Source organism: Diadema antillarum, unplaced genomic scaffold (genome assembly GCF_040938485.1).
Source record: "Diadema antillarum isolate AM-2024a unplaced genomic scaffold, OU_Dant_1.0 seq00001051_RagTag, whole genome shotgun sequence".
NCBI lineage: Eukaryota > Metazoa > Echinodermata > Echinoidea > Diadematoida > Diadematidae > Diadema > Diadema antillarum.
In genome coordinates, this window is record NW_027271881.1 from 114,598 (window position 1) to 141,589 (window position 26,992).

The window sequence follows — 26,992 nt, forward strand, 5'->3', positions numbered from 1 at the left end:
AGTAAAAGTGTGAACAGGTGAAGTTCATGGGTCACATTTTGAGCAAAAATGGACTGAAAATAGACCATGACATAGAAGAATGGATCAAGAAAATGCCCAACCCAGATTCAGTTGAAGCCGACCAGAGATTCTTGGGCATGGTTAAGTACATATACTGAAGTGAAATTTCTCCCAGCGCTCTCAGAAGGAGCGAGTCACTCAAGACAGTTAATCCACAAAGATGTCCCATGGCATTGGGGCACAGAGCAGTAATGTGCAGCACGGGAAGGCATTGAGACACTCGTAAGTGCAGCGCCAATACTGAGGTATTTTGATTCCCCATGCACAAGTGAGGGAAAGAAGGTGCATTAAAGTCTAGATCTTCATTTGCACCAATAGTAATGCAGCAAGGCCAACCCGTATTGTATGTGACTAAGGCACTGATTCTGACAGTGACAAATTCAGTGAAGAAATGGTATTCCATCAGGATTCGAACCCGAGACCTCTGGACGCCAGCCCGGTGCTCTATCGATTGAGCTATCGAAAGACCTAGTACACTGTTTATCCGAGAAACCCTTAATTCTCAATGCTCGTGTGGTCAGAAGCAATTGTAGTGTGTGTGTGTGTGACAAACACACACACACACACACACACACACACATAAACCCGAAGGATGATTTACATCCTTCGGGTTTATGTCAGGCTTATGTGTGTACCTGTATATTATCATTGCTAATGGTGAACTCGTGAGTCTTTTCCAGGGTGAATATCAAAGCTAACAGAAGTGACTAAAAAACCCCACCAAGTAGTGAGACATACATGTGTGTATACATAAGGATTTGACATAAGAGCTGTGATAAATGATGCCATAGAATCGAAAATGGCAGTTGAATAACAACCAAAAGAGCTTCATTTTGCATAAATCAAATATGGTTATGCTGTAGAGGCAAGAAAATAGTCCCACAATTATAGATCTCTGTACAATTTGGATCTTGCCACTGCTACTGAAAGCAAACATGATCACTATCACATACTCTCTACATCAATAGGATCAACCTTTGTCAAAACTGAGAACAATTTTACCAGTAAAGCACCTGTTAGATATTGTGACTGGTTGGGCACTGCATACCACATATATTTCACGAGTATGATATTTTGCAAATATGGACAATTTTGCAAGTGGTTGAATTATGATTGAGAACTACAGTGACAGAATGAAAATAAGACCTGTCCCTTTTCAGCGGAAATTTTAGTGATTTCCTGCCTCGGACATGACATACAGTGCATTTGTGTAATGGATGGCAATATTTTTGGGAGTAGCTAATTTCATGAATATTGTTTGACTAGCGAAATACACCACTTATACAGTTTTTCACACCATGAGCTGTTTTCCTGCAGTCATAAGTTAAGGAAACCTTACAGTCTCTTTGGTCAACATGGCAAACAACACTTATAATGTGTGGGACATAGTTGTGAGTAGAAGATGGAAAAAGATTTGACGCACACTTGCAGTCATCAAGAACACTACAAGGAATGTCTGACAGAAAAATTCATTACTTACATATATGGTATAAGAGTACACAGTATAACCATGTGCAACTTGCATATCTGATGTCTTTGCAAATGATTCAGTCATTCTAAACCAAAGAGTTATCTCTGTGGCTATTTTTTCCAACTTTTAAATCTGCATGCTTTATGTGTTTATGTTACCAAAAAAAGTAGATTTTAACTACTTGCGAGTAAATCCAAATATAGCTGAAAATTTCATATCCAAAACAAAAGTCTCTTCCCCTCATTTCTTCTTTTGATGACCTCCATTCTAGAGGGGGAATTCTGTCAAATCTTAGTTTCATCACTCTTCAGATGGGCAAAATTTCCTGCTGCGATGAACCCAACAAATGACATAGTACTGTTTGTGATAAAATAAACAAGGTGGATTCCGGGTGTCCTGTAAGAAGCATCACGCACAAGTGTTGCATCACCTCGCGTCTTCAGAAAGATGTTGTCTGGAGCTGGTAGACTCTGGGGCCCTTCTTGAGGAGGTAGTTCTGATTGTTCAGGGATGACACAAACCCCTCAAAGTCTGACACTTGTATGTGAGCTTCCTGCAAATGCAATGTAATAGCAAAAAATCTAATTAGAACTTTGTCAACCTATGCTGCAGTTGGGTTATCAAGTCATTAACCATGCTACAGTAACATGATAGAGCTAAATGTGATCAATCAGTCTTAAGAAGTTGTTCAGAATGAGATTATTTAGGCATTGACTTATGATTGATATCATATCATAATCACTTATATATTCATATGTAACCTCTTGTTCCCTTAAACCTGGGGCTATATATTTATTGCATACTGTGATAAAGTTTTGGAATGCTCAGTAAATTTAAAGCTATACCAATTAAGCCAGAGAATTACAATGACACTGCATTCTGCACCTAATGTTCCTTACCATTATGAAATAAAAAGTACTTCAAATATTTACGATATGAAATGTTAAAGAAAAAAAATCCTTAAATTTCTACCTCAGGAAGAGAATTTTGGAATATGTATTATGTTATCGGTATATCAACTCATCTTGTCATACGAATGAAAAGGCTACCATCCTTCCATCATAATACTGGGCATTACCTTGGCTAATTCTCTCATTTGCTGGACAGTGAAGATATTGTTGTAGGTCCTTTCTGCCACTCGATTCAATATCGCCACAAATTTCTTTGCCTACAATGAAAGTCAGACAAAGAGTCATGGTAACAATTTAATTAAACAATTGAATTTTACTCCATTTTCAATACTCACTATAAAACATTCCATCCTAAAGAGAAACAGATATGTTATGACATTTGGGAAATTTCACAATAAACAGTTGGAACAAACGCCAATACAAAAATGTTACACCCACATACTATGGGAGTGTATCATTCATAACAGCACAGTTTGTTTAGATAACAGTTAAGATATTTTATGTTACAGTTGATATGATTTCATCAATTATAGTGTATTACTGTTATTTGGTCGTCATTTACTTTGCTGTGTATCTTGTCTACCTACTCTACTTTTGTTGTCTCTATAGACCTTGTATTAATTTGCATTAGTTTGCTTTTCAGCACTGCCTTGCAGTCTGGCACTAATTCAGTTAAGTAATTGATATTCAGTTGTCACCTCCATCACCATTGCTTCAGATACCTTTCCTCTTATTCAGTTTTGTTGCCTTCATTCTTTCTCTATTCAGGTGTGTTCATTCATTCCATTTCACACCTGATTCTTTAGTTGAGTCCAGATAGCTCTCATTCGTATATAATCACCCCCTCCTACTTGTATCATCTCAGGCCTTTCTTTACTTATTGGTTGATTTATTGAATTAGACTCCTCCACTTTATTAGAGTCCTCCATTTTTATTACGTCTGTTGGTTGTTGTAGATAATTTGAATATATGTAAATGTTGTTTATGTAAATTATGTCCATTCAGAAGTTTGCTGCGGCAAGTTGCCCCAAAAATAAATCAGAGCACTACCAGACTTCTTTGACTTCAGTTCGTCTTATTTGCGCCATCTAAGTTCTCTCAACATTAAGTTATCTTCCCTTTTTCAAAAAAATGTCAGTTAAATGATCAAGCAACATTTCTTAATAATTTCAACATGCTACAACAGTATTAAAGGCTGCACTTTCATGCATGTCTTTATTGAATAAAATCTACACAGATGCATTTTGTTTTATATGCCAATGCACAGAACTAAATAAATATAAAGGATCATTGAGCATTAAAATAGTGTCGAGGTTCACTGTTAATCAGAGATGAATTTACATTACTGTGTGGTATAATATCATAACATTTTAGAGAGTGGCATCATGTGATGTCCAATGGCGTAGCCAGGAAGGAGCAATAGGGGCAGTCAACCCCTTAAGATTTAGAAGGCGAACAAATGGGAAAATAAAGTTGAGTACAATGTATATGCATGTGTTTCTGCCTCTCATAGACAGCATTTCAACCCATTTGAGAGATAGATTCAATGTAACACAGAGGAGAATAATGCATCCAATCCGAATTGTACCGGCTTACTTAGACAACAATGAGAAGGTCTTCTCCGCAGCAGAAGTGTATCAAGAACTTGTCAACACTACCATGTTTGAGGGAGAGATGGACATATGGCGTCAACATTGGAAACAAAGTGATGTATGCATTGCTGAGAGGAAGCAAGTTAACACCGCACTCAAAGCACTGGGGTGGAGTATTGCCCACGAACAGCTCTTCCAAATATCAATTTACTCCTGCAAATTTTGACAACACTCTCGGTAACCACAGCATAAGAATATACTTTCTCTCAAGTTGATAGAACTGCATCTGCCCAAGAGCCTCCATGGGCAAGAAACGGCTTGAGGCAATGGTCCTCCTTCAGACACAGGACAGAGCTACCTTCCCTAGATGATGTTATCGAATAAAGGAAGTTTTCACAGACACGTTCATAGTTAAATCTGAGATGGACATTTGGCATCAACGTCGGAAACAAAGTGATGAATACGTCGCCCAGAGAAAGCAAGTTAACACTGCACTCGAAGCACTGTAGTACAGCCCATGAACAACTCTTCCAAATATCAATTAACAGCTGCGAATTTTGGCAACACTCCCAGTAACTACAGCACAAGCTGAATATACTTTCTCTAAAGGTGAAAGAACTGCATCTGATGCAAGAGCCTTCATGGGCAAAGAACTGCTTATAGCACTGGTCCTCCTTCAGACGCACAGGATGGAGCTAACTTCTCTCAACAATATTATCTAGATATTTGCCTCACTGAAATCAAGATGAATTGAATTATACTACTGAAATTCAGTTCAGTTTGGCTAGTCTCCCTTACATAAGTGAGGTGTTTGAATAAAGTGTTTTCACAGATGTGTATGTAGTTAAAAATTAATTCAATTCCGGATTTTAAAGTGTTGGATGTGTGGTTTGGGCTACTGTAAAAGTGGTTTCTTACGCGTACAGAAACTTTCGCAGTTTCCATCGGTGCCGACTTTTTCGCGTGTGTTTAAATTCGCGGTCAGTAATGATAGCGTTGTAACAAGCGACGAGTTCAAAACATTTTCCCGTGATGTTAAATTCGCGGTTCAACCTCAAAGCGCGAAAATAAAACCACAGCGAAAGAAACCACTTTTACAGTATTCTCTACCTTGTACCCTATGCACACAAAGCATTAACATGAACATGGGACCAGGCAGTAGGCTTGAGAGAGCTGTATTTTGCCTCATGCCTGTATATACATGGAGTACGAATGGACAAAAGGTGTTCCCCCCCCCCCCCAACAATATACGGTACACAATTGACACAACTGACAATCAACACACAATTTATTATTCTAAGTGAGAGTAGAGGGTGTTTCCCTCTTCTGACTGTTTAAACACTCTTCTTAGTGCTATTTCTGCTTGGTTGCCTAGCATACGGTGTTCATGATATTATAAGAATCAACACTAGAAATCTATTTAAATGATATTCTTGTTTTGTTAAAAATATCTACATCAAAAGTTTGTCAGTGTTTGGATGCAAAAACCACTAAAAAGCTTGTTCAGGCTTTTGTTATATGTCATGTAGACTACTGTAAAGCGCATTGAGACACTACGGTAGTGATATGCACTATATAAGCACTGTATTATTATTATTATTATTATTATTACTATTATTATCATTATCAAAATACTGCTACCATATTTAAACCTGGACTGTTTCAAGTCAACAAAACATGCACCAAATTGCACCACAAACAACATAAAACTGCAAAAAGCTCTCACTGTGGGAGGGAAAGCATCCCCTTCCCACACCCTCCCCCCACTCCTACACTCACTCTCCTTGCTCAGGCTTTGTCACTTCACTCTCTCTCATACTACCGCCCCTCTAAGATTAAACCCTGGCTACGCCATTGATCATGTCCAACCATTAACGCAACTTTCAGTTCCTTCATATAGCATAGTACAGAAAGAGGGTTCATGCTACTGTTAATTACCACTATATGAAGAATAAATAAACATACGAGAAACAAACAAAACATTCATTAATACCTGAGACTTGCTGCTCATTCCAGAGCCATGCTGCGACCGCTGGAAGTCCAGAAAACCGAACTGGTCTGAGTAGGTGTCAATCATACTGCAAGGGTCAAATTGTTCAACAGCAAGTGAAGCTTTGTGCCTTTCATTTGCACAAAACAAAACGTCCAAATGTCCACATCATAGTGGTAATATTGAAAACTTTGCAGAACAAGCTGTCTTTCCTTTCACTGATGGATGATCAGAAAAATGTCTGCTGGGGTAAGACTAAAGTAAACTATATGTCTTTGAACTATTACCATGAAGTATAAATGTGTGTGGTAGTAGGATGCTCGTACAAATGTAGGTCTTCAAAGGAGCTATGCCTGTCTCCTACACTATTACTGTCAAATAATGATAATAATAATTGCTAATTTTTATATAGTGCATTTCACACTTGTTAAGTATGTTAATGCCCTTTAGGAACTATTATTACCGCAGTGACTGGATACATCATTTCCAACCAGCACTAACAATGATCACTTTCCACTCCCTGGAGAGCATTCCAGTCAGTCGTAGCCATTTTACATTTTTATGTTCTTGTGAACATGGTAGTTTAACCCTAAAAAGACTGGGCTATTTTGGTAGCTCGAAAGACTGGGGGGGCCTAAAGGGCCCCCCCTTAAGATCTCGGCTGTGGATCGCGCGATCGCCGCGGAAATTTGCACAATGGTATTGTGCGATGTAATCTACAAGATCATATATTTAAATTTTCCAAAGTAGTCTTCTTTTATTTTATTTTGATTAATTATGCTAATTTATGCGAGAAATCAGACTTTTTTTATCTAAATCAGTAAATAAAGCTCCAAAAGTGCTCATTTTTGGTCTAGATATTCTTTGTAGCATTCTTAGCAAATGTACTTGAAAAAAAATTTGGTATCAAAATTAATTTCTTATTTATTTTATTGTTTTATGAATTTCTTATGTATTTCTTTGTTTTTTCGACCTTTTGTTTTTGTTGTTTTTTTTCAGCAAAATTTGTGGCAGACCCTTTTTGAAGCATAATACTACTAAAACAAATTGATTTTAGCCATTGAGAGTAAAAATAAGCATATTTATATGAACCATGTGATAAAACTCAATTTGTATTGACTTTGTACACAAAATCACATTTTTGAGCCATTTTTGGTCTCACGTGCATGTACAAAAAGTTATGTAACTTCAGAACCGTACCCCCGGGCGTCACAAATTTGGTGTCAAAATGTGCGGGAAACTCGAAAGAAAAAAGTCATAGAGCATCGCAGCGAGAGCAGTGCGTGTTGCTGAGTAATCGCGCGAAATGTCGAGGGGGGGCCTTTTAGGCACCCCCCCCCCCAGTCTTTTTAGGGTTAATGGCAATGAGGGAAATGTTCTGATTCATTTGTTTTTGTTCCTTTTTTTTTTTTTTTTTGGCTATCGATGCACGATACTCACTTAGCCAGTGATTGACTTCATAAAACTTACACCTTTGATTGTCATATGTACATCTGCATATCAATAGAAGGTATTTTGAATGCAAATGTAACTTGGCATAAAATGCTTCTGCCTATATTGAAATGGATGATGGACGTGATCATGTATGTTCTGCCCTTTACATTGATAAGATGATCATAAAATCAAATACTGCAGCACACCCTCACCTGTACTTCATGAGTTCCACCACATCCTCGGCATCAGCCTGGGAGGCCTGCTCCCTGAGTTCCAGCCTGGCCCGGGCCTCTGTCAGCCGGATCATGGACTCTAGCTGCCTGGTGGTGATTGGTGTGCTGTCCATGCCTTGGTGCTGACGACGCAGCTCAAGGTAGAAATTCTACAGAGGTGTGTTTGCATGTGTGTGTGTGTGTGGGGGGGGGGGGGGGGGGAGAAAGGAGGGGGGAATCAAAACTGGGACTATGAAATATTTTACAAGACATTAACATTTGACATAGAAATAAAGATCATCTTATGCCAATGAGTAATCTTGTTATTTGGCTATGCCAGGACAAGCAGCCATCCAAATATTAAAGTGATATGTTAACAGCACAATACTTTCTGGCAAGTTGTATTGTACTGGGTAAACACAGCGAATATCAAGGTAATGACGTAACAAAAACAAGGCAGTCATTAATCTAACATTGTATTGCTCAAGAAAATGTCACACAGCAGTTGTTGTGACAAGCCCACCTACCTGAAGAACACTAGCAGCCTCTGGGATCAGCTTGGGGTGCACATACTTCCTCGCATAGGCGATGTACTTCCTGAGTAGCTGGGGTGGGATGGGGTCAAAGTCTTCGCCCCGCCCAACCTTGAGTCTCTCGGAGAGGGGTTTGTCTGACTGCCAGAGGCGGTGGGCCTCATCATCGTCAGCTGTAGTGACAGATCCCGAGGGATATCTCGTCACACGCACCCCACCCATGGCCCTATTATGACACAGGAAAATCAAATATGATTTCAAGTGTGACTTTGACAATATCTGTTAAACATAACAATTCAAGTTACTTACTTAGTTTTGTGTGAGTCCTTGTATATAGGACTGCCATTACAATTATGAAATTTTACAGGAAGATTTCACAAAAAAATGAGTACAACCTACAGGGAAAGTAACAAAGATTTACACCATTCGATACATTAGAGACATATAGCTACATATTTCTTCTGTCAAGGGCAGGGGTGAGGATATGGAAAAGTCTTCCATTGATCAGTAAAACTAATACATCATAAACTGATGTTTGTGGTCTATAAATTGCAGTTACAGTACACTCTATCCCTACAAGAATGTGATAATGCAAAGAATAACATGGTACCATTTTCTCTTTCTCACTTAAAGTAAAAAAACGCACACAAACAAAACATAAGAATCAGTGGGAGATTGTGAAACCATGACATCATTGTCTTACCTAATTTGCATACGTGGATGTCGATCACTGGTGTCACTGTTTTGTGTAAACTTATTTCACATCTACTTTTGCTCTGACGGATATCGTACGGTTCATTTGACTCGACGCCATAAACTAAACTTGATCAAAGAGAGGAATGGCACACTGACTGCACACCAGGGGGGTGTTTCATCAATTTAGTCAGTGCTGACAAGTTGTCAGTCTCTGACAATTTTGGCAAAATCCTTGGTTTTGATTGGCTGAGATGCTCTGGTCACTGACTGTTGCTATGGTTATTGTTAGAGACTGACAACTTGTCAGCGCTGACAACTTTCATAAAACGGTACCCTGAAAGATGTCTCACCTGTGTTTCCCAGCATGAAGGGCCATCACGTGCTCAGAGAGCATCGAGTCCATCTCTTCATCCGGTTGGTCAAGCAGGATGAAGACCAAATCAAATCTGGACAGGAGAGGACCGCTCATCCTGCCAAGAGAGATGTGATGCAGTAAATATTTCACTTGATTTACTGTGACTTTTTACTCGATTTACAGTGGCATTTCTCTTTATGTCATATCCTTTTTTCCCTGCTTTGATTTTTAGGGGAGGGGTTTGGGAGTAGATACAGAAATTGCCAAAGTTTAGGCAAAAACACTGTATACGCCATATACATTTAGCGAGTCTAATTTTCTGTGAATCGGGACTTCCCGACAATTTTGCGAGTGGGTAAATTCGCGATTGTGAAGTACAATGTTGAACAGAGAAATGTGCGTGTCGCACATTCATGTTGGGATCAGAGTTAAAATTTTCGCATTTTTTCAAATTTGTGAATGGCACCTGACTCGCGAAATTCGCGAAAATAAATACCTCACAAAATATTTGGCATATACAGTAAATGCATCAGAGGTTGAATAAAGAACTTTTCTCTTTATGATAGTCTCTTTTCATCCCAAATGACATTTTGTTTCCTGTTAAATAATTTCCATGCTCATTCTAGAACGTACCTGAGGTTTTCTGAGACAGTCTTGGCCTTGTTGTAATGGCCACCCACAGGGTTTGCAGCAGCCAGGATTGAGGTCCTGGCAGGAAGACTACACACCACACCAGCCTTGGCTATACTGATACTCTGCTGCTCCTGTGTTGTAGTATGGACCAAACCAAACATTTATAAACACTAATCTCCAGTCGAATGTTTCGAAATTCAAACAACCTTACCAAAACAGCAGAGGCAATATTACAGCTTAATTCTTGCTCGCATCACATTTACAGAATTGTACATGTTCATATGAGGACCTGTGCAATTGAGATTACTAAACAATCTAATCGATTTTCCACACTAATACGACTATATTTACAATATTTTTAGCATGCAGATAGTGCCTCTATGCTGAATAATGATTACAATTTTCCAATAGTTCTGTGACACTGAGACACCAAAAATACTACAGAGGATTCCAGTTATAAGGAAGTCCTCAGGACTAGCAGTTTTCTTTCGCTATATTGAAATTTCGTTATAACCGAACACATAAACAATAAAAATACATAGAACGGATAATGTTACAGCCTGAATATTTACTTTGTCGTAACCGGAATTTCGTTATAACCGTGTTCGTTATAACGGGAGTGCGCTGTATCAATCGTAAGGATCACTGTCAGCATCTTGACATTCCATGACAGAAGTGATGACAAACCAAGTGTAATATCTGCTAATGTAAGACCTTTGAGCCTCCTTATACACGTGGCTGTTGCCAAATTCATCTTCTCTGACTGCAGTGAAAATAACTCACCATGGCCTCCAGCAGGGCTTGGTGCTGTGATCCCATCTTGTCAAACTCATCTATGCAGCAACATCCTATGAGGGTGTGAGAAGATGGTGAAAGCACTTTCAGAATCACTTCTTGCAAGTGTTATTTATATACCACTATCCTCATGCCATACTTTGATTTGAATATATGTGACCCTGCATCACAAAACACACAGAAAGTCGCCAGACATGAAATTTTAGTTAAGAGCATATTCTAAAAGAACAGACTTTAAGCTTTAAAATGATGTATAACTCAAATCAAACAGACTCTCCTAACCTATCTAAATATTGAAAAGAAAACACACACTCAGGAAAAGTGTGAACTGAGAAAAGAGGCTCTGAAGTGTAGTGTCTATTAGAGCGCTAAATCTGTACCAAGCCGTGCTGGCTGTGCAACGAATGGGACAAAAAACAGGATGTAAATCACCCAGAGTAACAACAATGAAGGGATTATCAGATTAAACTGAAATTGAGAGTGCCGTATTAACACATTCTGTTCATAATTTATGCCAACTTTCAAAGCAGTAACATCATCCTTTCAAAAGTTACTTGAGTTTAAAGTGAAGAGTGTGTTCAAGGTTTTTAAGAAATGAAAAGGGGACTCTAAAAACACACCTAATCACATTCTACCAAAAAAGTTCAAGATAAACTGCTAAAAAACACACTTTCCTGCCCATTTTATGATCCCAAATTGTAACATAATGTGAAGAAGACTTACTCCTTCAAAAAATATGAAAAAGTCAAGATAGGTTAGATCGACCCATTTCACCTAATTTCAGTCTCCAAACAAAATCAGTGTGTGCGACTTTTTGTTCGTTTTGTGGTGCACGGTCACATATGGTCTGATACTGATTTAGTTGGTTTATTAGGGCCCGGTGTTGTGAATCAATCAGGTTACACTGCTATGTTCAACTATCTTGCATCAATCTGCAAGTACCATACATGGATAAGTTACCACAGCATGACTGGCAGATCAGACTTAATTGAGCAAATTATTGGAAAGGTTTTGCACACATCTCAAAACAGGAGGATCTGTCAAACCAAATGAAGATTGATATTGAATGACATTGCTAAAATTTTGTTGGGTGGATAGTGTTTCATCTTGTGTTTATTTTACCAGTGAATCTGTGTCAGTGGAAAATGTGATCTATTCTCATTTCTCTCAAAAAAAAATACTGAACATAGTTGTACACCACTTGTTCCATACCAGGGCTACCAACATCAACTGACCAAAATCAAGGAGATTCCAAAGAGCACTCAGGTTGATAAGCCTGTTACATACATCTCAATAGGCAACAGTAATTCCCAAATCAGGGAGGATTTTATATTCTTAGCCAGGACAGAAAAAGAGATCTTTCATTATTCAGGGAGCTTCTGGCAGAATCAAGGTAACTTGGCAGCTGTGTCTTACCCATGACATGAAATCCAGCTTTGTGTTTCATTTTGAATCTCAGAACAGATCAGCCGGGAATGTTTTATAATGCTTACAGTTCTGTAGCTTGAAGCTATGATATTCAAAACAAGTGATACTGCACAACTTTTTTCTCACGGACCTGAACTAATACATTCATTTTACGACAGGGAAAGACATGAATGTGGAATAATGACAATGTCGCATTCACTAATGGTAGCCTCTGATCAGTGTCAACACTGCTCTTCCAGAGGGACCTGCCATTTTAATTTGCCCAGTATTGCCAGGTACCCATTTTACAGGTCAAGGGACATAAGATGGATAAAATGTCTTTCCACAAAGGATTGGTATCATGTGGGATTTGAACTGAGGACCTCTGGTCCAAAGTCATGAGCCCTAACCACTTCATCACATGTAGGTCACTCACCCTGATCCCCCAAGACTAAGGCTCCCGCCTCCAGGGAGTAGTCACCCGAAGACCCGTCCTTGGTCAGGGTCACTGTCAGGCCCGACGTCGTGGTCGTGTTGCCACAGACATACACACCCCTGGGGGCAACGTTGGATGCTGCCTGCAGCATCTACAAGGATGATGATATTACAAAAATGATGAACATTTGATGTGGCCACATAGATGCACATTGATTGTTAATGCTGAGTAGAGCAACTACTCATAGTGACCAGATAGTTTCTTTCTTACAGATATTTTGTTTCCTTCCTTCAGATTTTCAGTTTCCTAGGTACTGATGAAACACATACTGTATACGCCGAATATTTCGCAAGGTTTTTATTTCTGCGAATTTCGCGAGTCAGGTGCTATTCGCGAAATTAAAGACACGCGAAAATATTGACTCTGATCCCGATGTGAACGTGACGTACGCGTGAACACTTCTCCGTTCAGGACAGGACTCCACGATCACGAATTTAACCACTCGCGAAATCGTCGGGAATTCCTGATTCGCGAAAATTTAGACTCGCGAAATATATAGCGTATACAGTATCAAATCCATCTAGCTATCACACATCAACCCACAGAGCAAGGCAGTCATCACTTGTTCTTGAGATAATTTTACCACAGAGTAGACTACTGCCTTGCTCATGTAGCTATTCTTTTTTCATTTTATTATTGTACTTGGGAATCCAGTCAAACTAATCATTCTCACCTCATTATCTACATTAGCCTTTGCAAGAATTCCTGATAAAAAAGTTGTGGAAACTTTACTGTCATTACTGTTTGGTAAATTGAAAGTCCACACAACACTGCATATTATAAATGTCTGTGCACATCATATGATTTGCAAAATGAGAGTGGTGGAATAATTCACAAGCAGTTACATTCTGGATTTTTTTAAAGAGACAAATTAAGATATAACTCGGTAATTTCCCATATTGGAGAAATGTATTTAATTTGCATTATGGGAATGTTTTAGCTTGTTGAGTTTGAGGATATCAGTCAAGTTTCTATATTCACAAAAAACACATGCACGTTGAAAACATAAGGCGTGTATAGTGTACTTGGCATTCAGGACACGAAAAACTACAGAGTGACTGATTGAAAAAGGGCAAGCAAAGAGAAGATATTACCTGACTCTTCCCCAGTCCTGGATCACCTACGACCAAAATGTGGGGATCTCCACGCACTGGAATACGATTCTGCAATAGTGATTATTTGAGTAAGTGTTACAGAATGAAATACACAACAGCTCTTACTCTGATGATTACGATTAATAACTGTTTTGCAAAAATCAAATTTGACTGGCTCTGAAGATCTTCCATCCAAAAGCTAATAATTTCTTTCAATCTTTGAGCCTGCAAATGATTATTGTCATTGTAACAGTAGTAATGCAACTTAAACTCAGCAGCACGACATGAATTGGTCGGCAGGAATCTAGACAGCTTTATCTACACTCGAAGATCATTATCAAACATTTTCTTTGATATACAACCCTTCTGTATGTAAAACCTCTTATCTTTGATATACACTAGTGACCAAACATTTACATGACAAACTTATTGTGATAAGATATATACATGTACTGTAAAACACAATATTTTCGCTGCATGAAATTTTCGCAAATGGGAGCTGACAGCCTTATTTGCAGCATGAAATTTTCGCAAGTTGCCTCTCACATTCAATGCATATAGTGTAGACAAGAAATTTAGCCTGTATTTTAATTTCACAAATCTCAGCTCTCGCGAAATTTGCGAAATCAAAATGCACACCAACATTCCTCGTTTTATAGTATATCTTCACCTGTTCTTGAATGTACACATTTGTTATGTTTGCGATAAAACTTGAATTGGCACCACAATACCTTGTCATTGGCATACTTGTGCGTCCCACCAAAGAGTCCAAGAATGAGGCCCGCCTTGACCAGCTCATGCCCATAAATAGTTGGACAGAGAGACCTGAGAAAACAAAGAAGATAAAAATATAAAGGAATTGAAGTGCTGGTTTCAAGAATACAATCCTAAATGCGCCTTTTAAAAAGCTTTCAACTGCATATAAGCATTTTATTGTTGCGGGCTTGTAGGCTGCTCACACTGAGTGAGGGTTATAGAAACAAAAACACAAAAACAAAATCAAGCATTCAAAGTACTTTTAAGAAAAGCCATTTGATCTCATGAACAAGACATATCAGCTGGTGTGTCAACATATACACAATCTTTGCCTTTACTTTTACTACTACTACTACTACTACTACTACTACTACTACTACTACTACTACTACCACCACCACCACCACCATGGCCGCCGCCACCGCTGCTGCTGCTAGTGCTTCAACATTTGTTTCCGTAGCATGGTCTTATTAAAGTTTGAAAGAAGGAACTTACCCAACTATGAGCCTGAAAAGATTCTCCTGGCTCTGAATCTCCTGTATGGCATAAAGTTCCTTGATGGTGAAGTCCACGGCTGCTCCTGATGTCCCAGCACTGCCACCCTCCTCACTAGTCTTCTTGCCCTGCTTCAGGTTGGACACGGAGTTGGCTCGGATGTACAGGAGGAACATGCACTTGTCCTTGTTGCGACTTTTACCTGAAGAGATTGGGATTGACAAGTCAGGAATTGTATGATATACATAACAATTTTATTACTCTGGGCGATACTTCGTAATGTTTTCTCTAATTTCAATGAATGATAATTATCACCGGACCAAGTATTGTTAAACTGGGTCATGAAAGCAAAGGGGGAAAAAATATGTCAGCAAATAAAAAGATATATCTTGATGTCAGCTATGTAACCTCAAGCTAAAGTTCAAGCCCATTGGCTAAATATACTGATGCTCATCTAGATTTAATTAAATCTCCTGGAGTTTACAGACTCAGTAGCGTGGAGTAACCATGAAGTGGAAAGGCTGGCCCGCCTCGGATATTTACCAGAATCCCCATAAAAAATTGTACATAGCTTTATCAGTGATCTCTATGTACAAGTACACACACAGCTGGAAAACCTTGACTGGAGTCGGAAGCTGCCGATCAGCGTACCCTTTGATGCACATACCGCTATTCGCTGACCAATGCTAATTGTGGATTTTCATATGTACCCTGGAGGGAAGCGAATGAATCAGGCCATTCATGAATGCAGACCCTACCGGGTCTTCAAAGGTCTGCAGGTGCTCTATAAATGTGCTGAAAGCCTTTGTTTTGATCGTTACTCCATTTGTGATGACAGGAGAAAATGAAATGGACTGGGAAATCTCTGGAATCAGCTAAAAAAGAAATGACCTTTAATATGTGACACTGCACCTCAAAACAAACAAAAAGTCGCCAGACATGAATTTTTAGTTAAGACTATATTCTGAAAGAGCAGACTTTAAGCTTTAAAATGATGTATAACTCAAATCAAATGGACTCTCCTAACCTATCTAAATATTGGAAAGAAAGCACAAACTCAGGAAAAGTGTGAACTGAGAAAAGAGGCTCTGAAGTACAGTGTCTATTCAAGCGCTTAATCTTTACAAAAACGTGCTGGCTGTGCGATGAATGGGACAAAAAACAGGAAGTAATTCACCAGAATAACAACAATGAAGGGATTATCACATTAAAATGATATTAAGCATGCCTCATTAACACATTCTGTCCATTAGTAATGCCAACTTTCAAAGCAGTAGCACTATCCTTTCAAAAGTTATTAGAGTTGAAAGTGAAGAGTGTGGGCAAGGTTTTTCAGAAATGAAAAAGGGATTCTAAAGACACACCTACTCACACTATTCCTACCAAAAATGTTCGAGATAAACTGCTAAAAAAACACACTTTCCTGCCCGTTTTATGATACCAAATTTTAGCATGATATAAAAAATGACCCGCTCTTTCAGAAAATATGAAAAAGTCAAGTTCGGCTAGGTTGACCCATTTCCCTTATTTTCAGTCCTCACGCAAAATCAGTGTGTGCGACTTTATGTTCGTTTTGAGGTGCACGGTCACATATACGTGCTATCACGTCCAATGATGATTTTCTGTATCAAATTACCTTCATCCACATTTGCCACTTTGACAATGCCACTGACTGTTACAGTATCCCCTGGCACACAGGAATCAACTGAAATTAAAAGAGAAATCCATAATCCTTCTGACAGTATACATGTAGTGGGAGTTCAATGCAATGTGTATCATCTGCATGATATAATATATCTTTATAAAGTCTTCATGATGATAAATGTTAATAGGCCATGTGATCTAAGAACAGTTGATACCTACATCAATCTAGCAGATTCACAAAAACAAAATTTGTGATCTACATTGTAAAAGACAAAGTGGTGTGAGGTTTCCTGTTTTACAAGACAAACTTCAATCTTAGGAAAATCATTGCAAACAGAAGTCATGCTACTTTTGGATATCCTTAAAACAGTCATCTTAGTGAAGAAAAAAAAGCGTCACATAATTGCCTGTACAAGTATCACAAGTATCACACAGTCAACTCTGCTTTTTAAGTCCAATCCACTCCTACTGGAGAATGAGCTCCAACATGGCCACTATCTAACTTCCCAGATGGCAATTGAACATTAACTCTACTGCCTCTATTTACAGATAGAGAGCAATGCAATGGAGTGCAACAAGAAGGCAGTTTCACTGACCAAGGTCGTGCATGAGTTCGCACTCTACGGTTCGCGGGATCCGACCAGTCTCCCGCTGCTCATCCATAACGATTTCCTGGAGTTTAATGGTCTGCCAGTCGGCAGTCTCTGTCAGGGCAGAGCTCTGCTGAGGGACGAAGGACCGACCCCTACACTCTGGAGCAAGACACTAAGGCAAACAAAAATAAAGAACATTCTTTTTGAAATACAGGGGACTCCCGTTACAACAAATTGCTTGTACAACACATTTGATCATTCTATAAAACCAATTCTATGCAAAGAGTGAATCTTAACTTTGAATTAATTTTGTGAACATCTTTGTAGTAAAACATGCTTTCAGATGGTACCTTTTGCTCTTGTAAAATTAAAGTTTTCAAATTGGTGCAGATCAATCATGTTGTGTGTGCAGGGAAGTGATGCTTTACCCAGAGCACATCTAAGGTAGTAAACAGCTCTGTATCAGGACTGTACATCATCAAGCTTGCTGTCAATTTTCCGTCATCACCTAGTGAATGTATAAACAGCTGTATTTGATTTTCACATGTATTTGAGGTCAGTGTTAAGTAGTACATACAATGAACATACAACAGAAGCATTCCTCATTCTTTCTCCAATCTTGAAAATTAGTGTCACACAGAACAAGTACTGTGAAAGTGGAATTTTTTGTGCGAGTAATTTTTGACACTCAAACAGGAAAGACAAATTTAATGATTTTGATTTCACAGATAGTCATGACAATTGAGGGGCACTTCAAGCAGCTCACCAGTGCCACAGCATTTAAAGACTTTGGCAACACACACTGGAGTATGGGTACACATTAGTTCCATGTAACACAAAATGTGTGAAAATGTTTGACACTGCAAAAAATGTCCACTCTCACAGTATGTCAGACCCACACTGATGGCAAAGAATTCCAAAAAATAGAAATAAATAGATATGTTTCTGGGGTATGAGTTTTCTTCAATCTTGTCTCCCTCTGTACAAATGAAAGTTGTAAGATCGCAACTACTACTGGAAAATGAGCTCCAACATGGCCACTATCTGACTTACCGGATGTCAGATGCAGAGACTCCAACTCTCCCGTTTTCGACGGGAGATCTCCCGCCGAAAGCCCATTTTTGCACAATCTCCCGTTCTCCCATTTGAGATTTGATTTCTCCCGCCCTGGCTCTGTGTCTCCCGGTGGAAAGGATTTCTTACTTATTTCTATCGTATGTTGAAAAAAATAAGCCTTAGATAGCACCAGAGAACATTTAGAATCCTAGGAACTTCGCACACATCAACTTGGAGTCTCCCGTTTGCTAGGGGTTTCGGGCGGGAGAATCTCCAGATCAGAAGGTGCTTGGGGTTGGAGTCTCTGCAGATGAACAATAATTTTAATCAAATGCTTGCCTTTTCATAGATCATAGAACAATGTCAGAATTTTGAAGCTTGGGTATCTGTTCCAAGTTCATCATGTCATTACCGGCAACCAGGGATTGCCTGGTGGTAGTGTCGCTGCCTGGAAAGCAGTAGATGACAGGTTTGATTCCTGCTGGTTCCTTTTTTTCCAACATGCTTGTTAAAAAAGTTGATCAGCATGGCAATCTTACAAATTTTGAGGGAGACAAAATGAAGAAAACCCATACCCCATATCTTCACCCTTCTGCAAAATAATCTCTTGCTTTCATTCAGATATGTTTTGTTTTTTTCATGAACTGGTAGCATAATTGTTAGAAACACACTGGATACAGCTGTGAAACAAGATACCGGTAGACTTTGACAAACCTTTGTTGGCAAGACGTACTTCCCCTCAGGCAAATTGACAATCTGTAGAAAGGATGAAAAAAAAGCAAAACTCCTTTACATGCTGCTCCTCATGGGGGTGAACCTCAGGAGCTGCAGATTTTTGGAACAAGATTAGACTCAAGGGTATCCAGGAATTCTGTGAAGGGGAGGGGGTGCGCAAAGCACAGGAGCGTAAGGACTAAAGCCCAAGCCAGGGCAGGCACTGCACTTTTGAAAGTGGGGGGCAGTTTATATTTCTGGTGCCACTTCCGGGTTTCATCAGCTGACAAGCAAAAGAAAAAAGGGCCTTAAAAAGAATTTTCTGGTACCACTTATGGGGTTAATTGGCTAAACGCAAAGAAAAAAAAAAAGCTGAAGTGCAAATTTTCTCGTTTTCTCATGCCACTTTAGGGTTTCATCAGCTGACAAAAAGAAAAAAAAATCTGCCACTGAGACTAAATGACTGACTTTCTTATTCCGCTCCTTTTTTTTTAATCGGCATTTCAATAGATTTGTGAGAGTAGCATGTTACACTACAACTAAAATGCAATTACTGAAACATGTTATATAAAGGTTTGTTTGTTTTTTAAAGATCATCTTAAAAAAAAAATCAGAAATGAATATCAAAATTAAGTATACAATGCAGCACAGCCACAAAAGAACAGACAATATAATTGTATTTAAATGATGCATCACCTGAATGTCCCCACATGTATTGCACAGGAACGCCATCTTTGTGCAGAGAGGTTTGATGTTGCTCACTCTAACGACTGTCCCCTTCACTGACACAAACTTTCCTGTAGCAAAGTATCAAAAGAAACAAATATGGGAATGGCGGCTAAATGGATAGCACTACTGCTGCTGATATGAAAAATACTCTGCTACCTCATTCCCTATGAAAGTCTTAATCTTTCCACCTGCAGGTTCCCTTTGGTAATTGTCTAAAATCCTGGCAGGGTAGATATAGAATGTAAGCAAAGTGTCCCTGTAACTGTAAAGACTAAGGCCCGAATTTACGGAGATGGTACAAATTAAACCATGGTTTTAACCATTGACAAAAACCATGGAGCGCAAAGTGACGCATGGAATATTTCGTTACGAAATCAGTCATTTCGTCGATGAAATGTTTATTTTGTAACGAAATGACAACATTTTGTAACTAAATGAACATTTCGTCTACGAAAAGATAATTTCGTTAATGAAACGGTCATTTTGTTGACGAAATGACCAATTTCATAACGAAATATTCCGTGCGACACTTGACGCTCCATGGTTTTTGTCCACGGTTTAAACCATGGTTTCATTTGTACCACCTTCGTGAATTCGGGCCTAAGTGTTAAAAGATGTGTCTCCCAAATATGACATCAAAGAGTCAAAGTCTGTAATGGACAGACGTGCATCAAATCTGGCATAACGTCCTTCCCTTTTCAAATATCACTGGGTCAAAATATGAAAAATGGTGAGGAAAACACAGATAAGGTAGACCCCATATTGATACAGTTTCATTCAGAGGTTTTGTTCAAGACGCAGGTATGATGCACACAAAGTACAAATTACGACGAAGTTGTCCATTACAAAACCGTGAGAGTAACATCTTCGCTGAATAGATATCATACTATTCTTCCTCTTCATAGATATCCCCCATTACTGACATTTTCATGAAAAGATTACAGCATGATTATACAAAGGTAAGAATTGAATGCACAGAAAATGCAAGAATGTACAAATCATGGCATGTGTTTATGCAAGAGCAAGTCATGGTTTGTACTCACCATAGCAATTTGCTTTCAGGTTCTTGAATGCTGTGATGGGTTCATAGTTCAAAATTCTGAAAAATTGCAAGCATTTACACAATTGAAACAATTATGATCATTACTTTCAATAGCATATGGCTAAAATGTGGTGTGCGTGAAGAGAAAAATGTCAAACCAAAAGATTTACACATGAATTTGAATCGAGCATTTTTGACGTACCAATAGACAACAAACTCAATACTTTAGCTCTGAATGCGAATTCGACTCAAATATAATTCTTTCTTTCGTGACATCAACAATATTCATTTGACTATACACAGATGTAAAATGTGCCATGTGATGGTCATGCACCAGCAGGATGAAGTGGACAATTATTGATGTTGAAACCAGTTCTATCATTTCAACACTTCTTAACTGGTGTATCTTTAAGTCAATATTCTCAAGGCACTGAACTTCACTACCCATTCACTTGCAAGCACTATCACTCATTTGCATATCATATACCCTATCCTGGATTCCCTGATAAATCCCATAGATCCAATCTCTTTTCCAAACACCCAACATCCCCATACATTCAATAATACTTGTGTAAAGATGTTTTTTGCTGCTGTTTTATAGGCATTCATCATTTTACTACAAATGATTCCTTACACTGCACAAACTTTGCCACTTCTTCTCCTGCTCTAGTGGGGAACGGAAATGGACCAACGCACTGGCTAAACTCTGACATTGTTCAGCTTCAATTGGTCCTCGCCAATGAACCTGCTGGTGTGAGGTTTTGATACTGACCTGGCGTGGATGAGTGGAACCTGGACCAGCATGGGGGGTATGTCAACAGAGTCCTGGGACTGACTCTCCGAGTTCTCCTGCCTCTGCAGGACTGCTGCTTGTCGTTCCAAGTCCTTGGTCCAGACCTAGGGATTGGAGCAAATCGTGTACAGGAGGCTCTGTTTTCTCACTTCACAGACAGCATTGAACAGCATGCAACAGTATAAACTAAAGACTGCCCACCTGTGTCTAGATGGCTTCAGGTCATGCTTTTAGTTTAATAATGCATTCTTTTTCATGCACCATAAGAAATAAAGACTGTGCCTTTTAATCCAAAAAATTCCAATACTACTAACATCTGATCCAAAAGGATCTTGAAGCTCACCCGTCTGCAGCAAAGCAAGATAGAGCAGCAAAGCAAGATAGAGCGGCAACTTACTGTCGAATTTAGACTTTTGAACATATGTCATTGTTAACATTCTCTCTCTCTTTCTTTTTCTTTAATTGAAAATACCTGATGAAACGCCACACCAAGACAATTTATGATGCGTTGAGGCATTTCCTTGAGGTCTGCCTTGAGGGAGGGCAGAGTGTCGCTCACAGAGGGGTCACTCAACAGTTCCTTAAAATCCACCAAGATGCTGCCCCGCTGGTCAATTTCAGCCTGTTCAAAGAGAACGAGCACACGAAGGAGAATATGTAAAGACCTTCTAATCTGCATTTTCCAATGCCCCCTCCCCCCTCCCCCATCCCCCCCCCCCCAACACACACACATACACACAAACACATAAAATCTCATGAAGGCCAATATTACAATTTGACTTGAATAGTTTGATGCATTTTTAATACCTAGTTTGAAAAAATTTATTTACTCCTTTAAATGCTAATGGAAGGTGTTTTTTTTTCTTTCAGCACTAAAACAAAACTCACTGGAGTTAGCTGAGACACTCGGAGAGAACTCTTTTCAAATCTACACACTCACAACAGGCAGAGAAACAAACCTACACACACATGCATGTATTTATATGGAAAAGTTAAACTAAACATGGGTGCATGTGCTATATATTTTACTCTTTTTACAGGTATTTTGCTGTACCATCCCAGTAAAAAACATGAACCTTGCTCAATCATAATGCCATGCATCATCTTTCAACCATTACTACTGTTTGTATACTTTGTTCTGAATACCAAATACCCAAAATTGACAAGAATGAAGATCCTTTCCTTTTTGTTGTGACTAAATAGAAATATTACACTTTATCTACAAGATCCTGAATGCCCCATACATTTCACAGAGTTTTTATTTTCACAAAATTTGCAAGTCGGGTGCTATTCATGTGAAAGTATGAACTCTGATCCCGACATGAATGTGAATGTGACGTGCACAATTCTAAATTCTTTACTGTACTCCATGATTGTGAATTCAACCACTCGGAAAATGTAAGGAAGTCCCAATTCGCAAAAAAGGAAGACCTGCTTTGCTGTACCAGCACCAGTATGCAGTAATGTCAGGCATGGCGGGACACGCAGGACTGTACCTTGTCATACTTGGCAAGTCTTGGTCTGAAGAACATCTCAAAAGTCTCAATCTTAGTCACTGTTGAGGATTCTGAGCTGTAAGCTATCAAAAAGAAATGAGAGAAAATTGGTAAAATTTTGAACTTATGGCAGTGATGCAGTAGACCTGAGATAGGGGAATAGGTGAAACAAGCACATTGTGCAGGGACTTGCTGGTAAGAGACATGTTTCAGCGTCATTGAAAAGGCCTCCTATGCAAAGAAACACTCATTACGTGAGTTGGACAATACAATTTGTGCAGATGTAAAAACAGATTGTTAGCTGTTTTAGCTGTTTCAGTTCACACATTCTATCATTGTGAAACAGCACCATACTAACTATAAGTAGCTAGAATTAGATGTACCACATCTTCATTTGTCTACTACTGCATCTATGTCATACTTCCATCTGTGTGCTGTACATTCATACTGTGTAGATCTTACCATACATTTATCTGCATGCAATTCTGTCATTATTTTGAGTTCTATCTCTCCATCTATCAGGAAGCTGGAATCTTGTCATTACCATGACAATTGCCATTCCAGCACGGTTGCTATCATATCAACTTTTTTATGAAATGGGGCCCAGGTCTTCATCTATATAATATGCCTTCATCTACATACGTGCTATACCTTGATCTACGGCTTTCACCTTGATGCATATATGCTCCCTTTGTCTTTGTAATGCATCGCCTGTGTATTATTGAGTCTTCATCTGCATACCTTACCTTCGTCTGTAAAGTAGAATCTCCAGCCTTTGTAGGGGACAAGACTGCTGGCGAGTGCCTCCATTTCAGCATGGCGTGTACTGGAGACTGGTACAGAACTGTTGGAATTACTGTTTCCATAGCCACCTCCTGTAAAAGACGGAAATGTGACATGGGATTGCAAATCACTCACTCCTAATTCCTTAATCTATCAATAGATTGACACAGAATTAGTCAGTGGTCATGATGCAGGCTCTGCAATTATAGAAAGAAAGAGAGAAGAATCTCTATGCCATCAGCATAGAAATTATTTACTTCCAGGGAAAATATACTTCATAATGAACATGTTAAATATGTCATGACATGGTTACATGGTTGCAAACATTGAACACAAAGTCAGAGTGAAATGTTGAAAGGTAGCATATTTACTAGGAAGGGGTATTTGTGGGTATATAGGGAACTTCTGTATTTGTCATCATATGGCACTATCAGGTAAATAATCTCCACATTTTTGCAATTGCAGTCTCATTCTTTCTGATACTGTCAAAAAAAGTTCATCTTAAGTTTTCCTTTTGTGGTATATATTCATTTATTTCAAGTAGAGCATTATTTATGAAAAATATGATGCAGATTCAAACTTTTCCAACTGTTCTCATCATCTGATAAACTTCAACACTGCTTTGTAGCTGGAGTTGTCCCAGGTTCCAGGTCGCTAGTCATTATCAATTTATGTGACATTGATAATGACCTGGGACATGGGACAACCGCACCTACAAAGCAGTGTTAAAGTTCACCATATGATGAGAACAGTTGGAAAAGTTTAAATCTGCATCATATATATCAAGCACAAAGTGGTACAATGTGGTCAAAACTTTTGGAAATCATTCCAGCAAATTTTGAAAGTTTTTACATGGACATATAAACATCTATGAGATGAACACTTGCTAATGCATTGGATGAACTTATGTTATAAACCCTGTGAAGATGATTCTATATTCACAGCCCTGTGGTAGAATGACCTAGTGTTCAAATACAGCACACATTGCATTGGTCAAAGGCATAATTTACCATTTGCAGATGAAACAAAAACCCAGCAGCTGTGCTTCAAAATAGTTCTTAAATGTGAGTAAGGGATAGAAACAGCCAATGTAAAAATTTTAATCGTTATGATGGATGTTAAGTATTGTTAAAAATACAAAATGTGAACAATAGTTTGTTTCTGGACTAAACTGTCTACAGTTATGGTTTATCCTTGAGAAAAAACAGTGATATCTCCTAATTGTATTTTAGGATTTATTGCAAAATGTCTATATGGTAGGATGTTTTGTGATACAGCTGACCTACACATGCATCAAATGTGATGTCTTGAAATTTTTTACAATCACTGCTCCTAAAGGTAAAAAGGACCTAATTTAATCTTTTAGATATATGCTATATGTGTAACAAACATTAAACATTATCATGTTCGATCCAACAAACAGTTTTTCATTCATAATGATTATCTGCGCAATAAAAATGATATGCAAGGTTTCCAATCACTGTTTACCATAAGAATACATAAGGCGCACTCGCAGTCAGACTGGCAAAAGATTGGGAAGTTTAAGATCGTGATCTTTAAGATCTCGAAGTTTTGCCAGTGTGACCGCAAACTTCCCGCAAAACTTCTCGCAAAACTTCTCGATCTGTTTGCGGGCGGTGTCTCCGAAGCACGAGACCAATGTCATGAACAAATGTGCACTGTTTAATACGTCATAATCACTAGCCATCGGACGGCGCACACTTTCTTGCCCGCATACAAATGGTCCAATTAACTTCGCGATCTTAAACTTCTCGATCTTTTGCCAGTCTGACCGTGCCTATTGTATACTTTAAAGGTGCATGGTCCCGGTAGTGTAGAGGGCGCTGCTGATAAAACTGCCAATCACCGTTAGCATCGATACGAAGATTACCGAAGTTGAGCTGTCACCAAGAGTAAAGTGTGTAGGCGTTGCTAAGTAACGTTGCCTTCGTTGTCTTCTCTGCGCATCGCGCAGTCTGTAGTATTAATGCAAGGCACAGTGTGTGCGTGTGTGCATATATGTGCCTGTTATATATTATGACATCACAACAGAAGTTTGCTAAAGCTGTCATCCCCCTCAGCCGAATCATGAGCCGAACTGTGATAGGACAACTGACTACAGTACAGTGAATCGGACTTCTTCGGACTCGGGGAAGTGGGCCACAGCGTAAGCGCCAAAGAGCATAGGTCTAACGTTATAGGAAACTTGCGCCGTGCGCCCGCGTACGCATTTGACTAAAACACTGGGACCATGCACCTTTAAGTTTGAGAATATTTTTCATCCCTAGCTGCATGGACACTTATTTGGCCACCAAGAAACAACAACAAACAAACAAACACACAGAACCATAGACATGGAATAAAAAATGTCAACAAGTCATAGCCATCACAGTGATATACCTCTACCCCTCCTGTTCCAAGAGTTCCATCCTCCACCTCCTCTACCACCCCTCCAGCCTCCACCGCCTCGGCCTTGATTGCCTCCTCCTCCTCCTCTCCATCCTCCTCTTCCACCACCACCCCCATATCCTCCTCCTCCTCCCCTGCTCTGGTAAGTTGTGAAGTAGTTCCCTCTAGTTTGGTTTCGTCCCCTCCATCCTGGGCCACCAGCAGCACCTCCTCCTCCTTCTCTTGCTCCTCGCCAGCTAGAGCCTCCTCCACCACTGCCCTGCCCCCTCCAGCTCGAACTGCTGCCTCCCCCTCTCCAGCTTTGCAAGGATCCCTGGGTGTCACTCATGGCATTTTCATCAGCAACCAGTTTCTTTGCCTGATGGTTAATCATTCATAGTACAAAACACAAATTTAAATCGGCAAGTGGGCAAACTGAGCTTTAGTAACAAGTCTAACGTTAGTCATCAGTTACCGTGATTCGAAATTTGGCGGCATACCAGTAGTATCATACGCCTTTCTAAATTCTGCTCTATCTCTGCTGGCCGCGGGGGCCCGTAGTAGCTAGCGCGAGCTATTCCCACCTCAGCGAGTGACAAAATTGTGTAAGCAAAGATCGTACGGTGCTCTCTGATCAGGCGTTCCATAAACATGCACGTAAACGGCAAATCGTCTCAGTGCGCACGCACGGCGCACTAGCTGCATTGTTCCATACAAATCAGTGGTAAGCGCGCTTTTTGTTTTCGTGCAGTGTGGCGGGGATTTCAGCCAAACGCCAATTGGCAATTGGGGGAATTACCAGCACCGGATGGGTGCTACATACA

The 26,992-nt window shown here is 39.4% G+C and overlaps 1 protein-coding gene across 1 annotated transcript; it reads right to left on the reverse strand.

Annotated features, from left to right (window-relative positions):
- Window positions 1-1,828: 1,828 nt before the first annotated feature.
- LOC139743141 (DNA helicase MCM8-like) lies at window positions 1,829-26,517 on the reverse strand. Its single transcript, XM_071653650.1, has 23 exons — window positions 26,469-26,517; window positions 26,181-26,414; window positions 23,744-23,872; window positions 22,998-23,080; window positions 21,974-22,123; window positions 21,481-21,605; window positions 20,710-20,765; window positions 19,634-19,734; window positions 18,938-18,979; window positions 17,171-17,339; window positions 16,567-16,635; window positions 14,931-15,132; window positions 14,411-14,504; window positions 13,680-13,748; window positions 12,526-12,676; window positions 10,671-10,735; window positions 9,888-10,018; window positions 9,250-9,369; window positions 8,198-8,429; window positions 7,671-7,840; window positions 6,028-6,112; window positions 2,610-2,699; window positions 1,829-2,084 (listed from the first exon to the last, which is right to left on the reverse strand). Exons 1-23 carry the CDS (start codon window positions 26,515-26,517, stop codon window positions 1,971-1,973), a joined length of 2,730 nt encoding a protein of 909 aa, XP_071509751.1. The 3' UTR covers window positions 1,829-1,970.
- Window positions 26,518-26,992: the final 475 nt, after the last annotated feature.

Coding starts and splice junctions, on each gene's coding strand:
- LOC139743141 (XM_071653650.1), bottom strand. CDS start 26,517: ATGAGTGACACCCAGGGATCCTTGCAAAGCTGGAGAGGGGGAGGCAGC. Junction 23,081..23,743: donor ATTCTACTTTACAGACGAAG/GTAAGGTATGCA, acceptor TCTTTTTGATAG/CTTACAGCTCAGAATCCTCA. Junction 16,636..17,170: donor CGAACTCATGCACGACCTTG/GTCAGTGAAACT, acceptor TTTTAATTTCAG/TTGATTCCTGTGTGCCAGGG.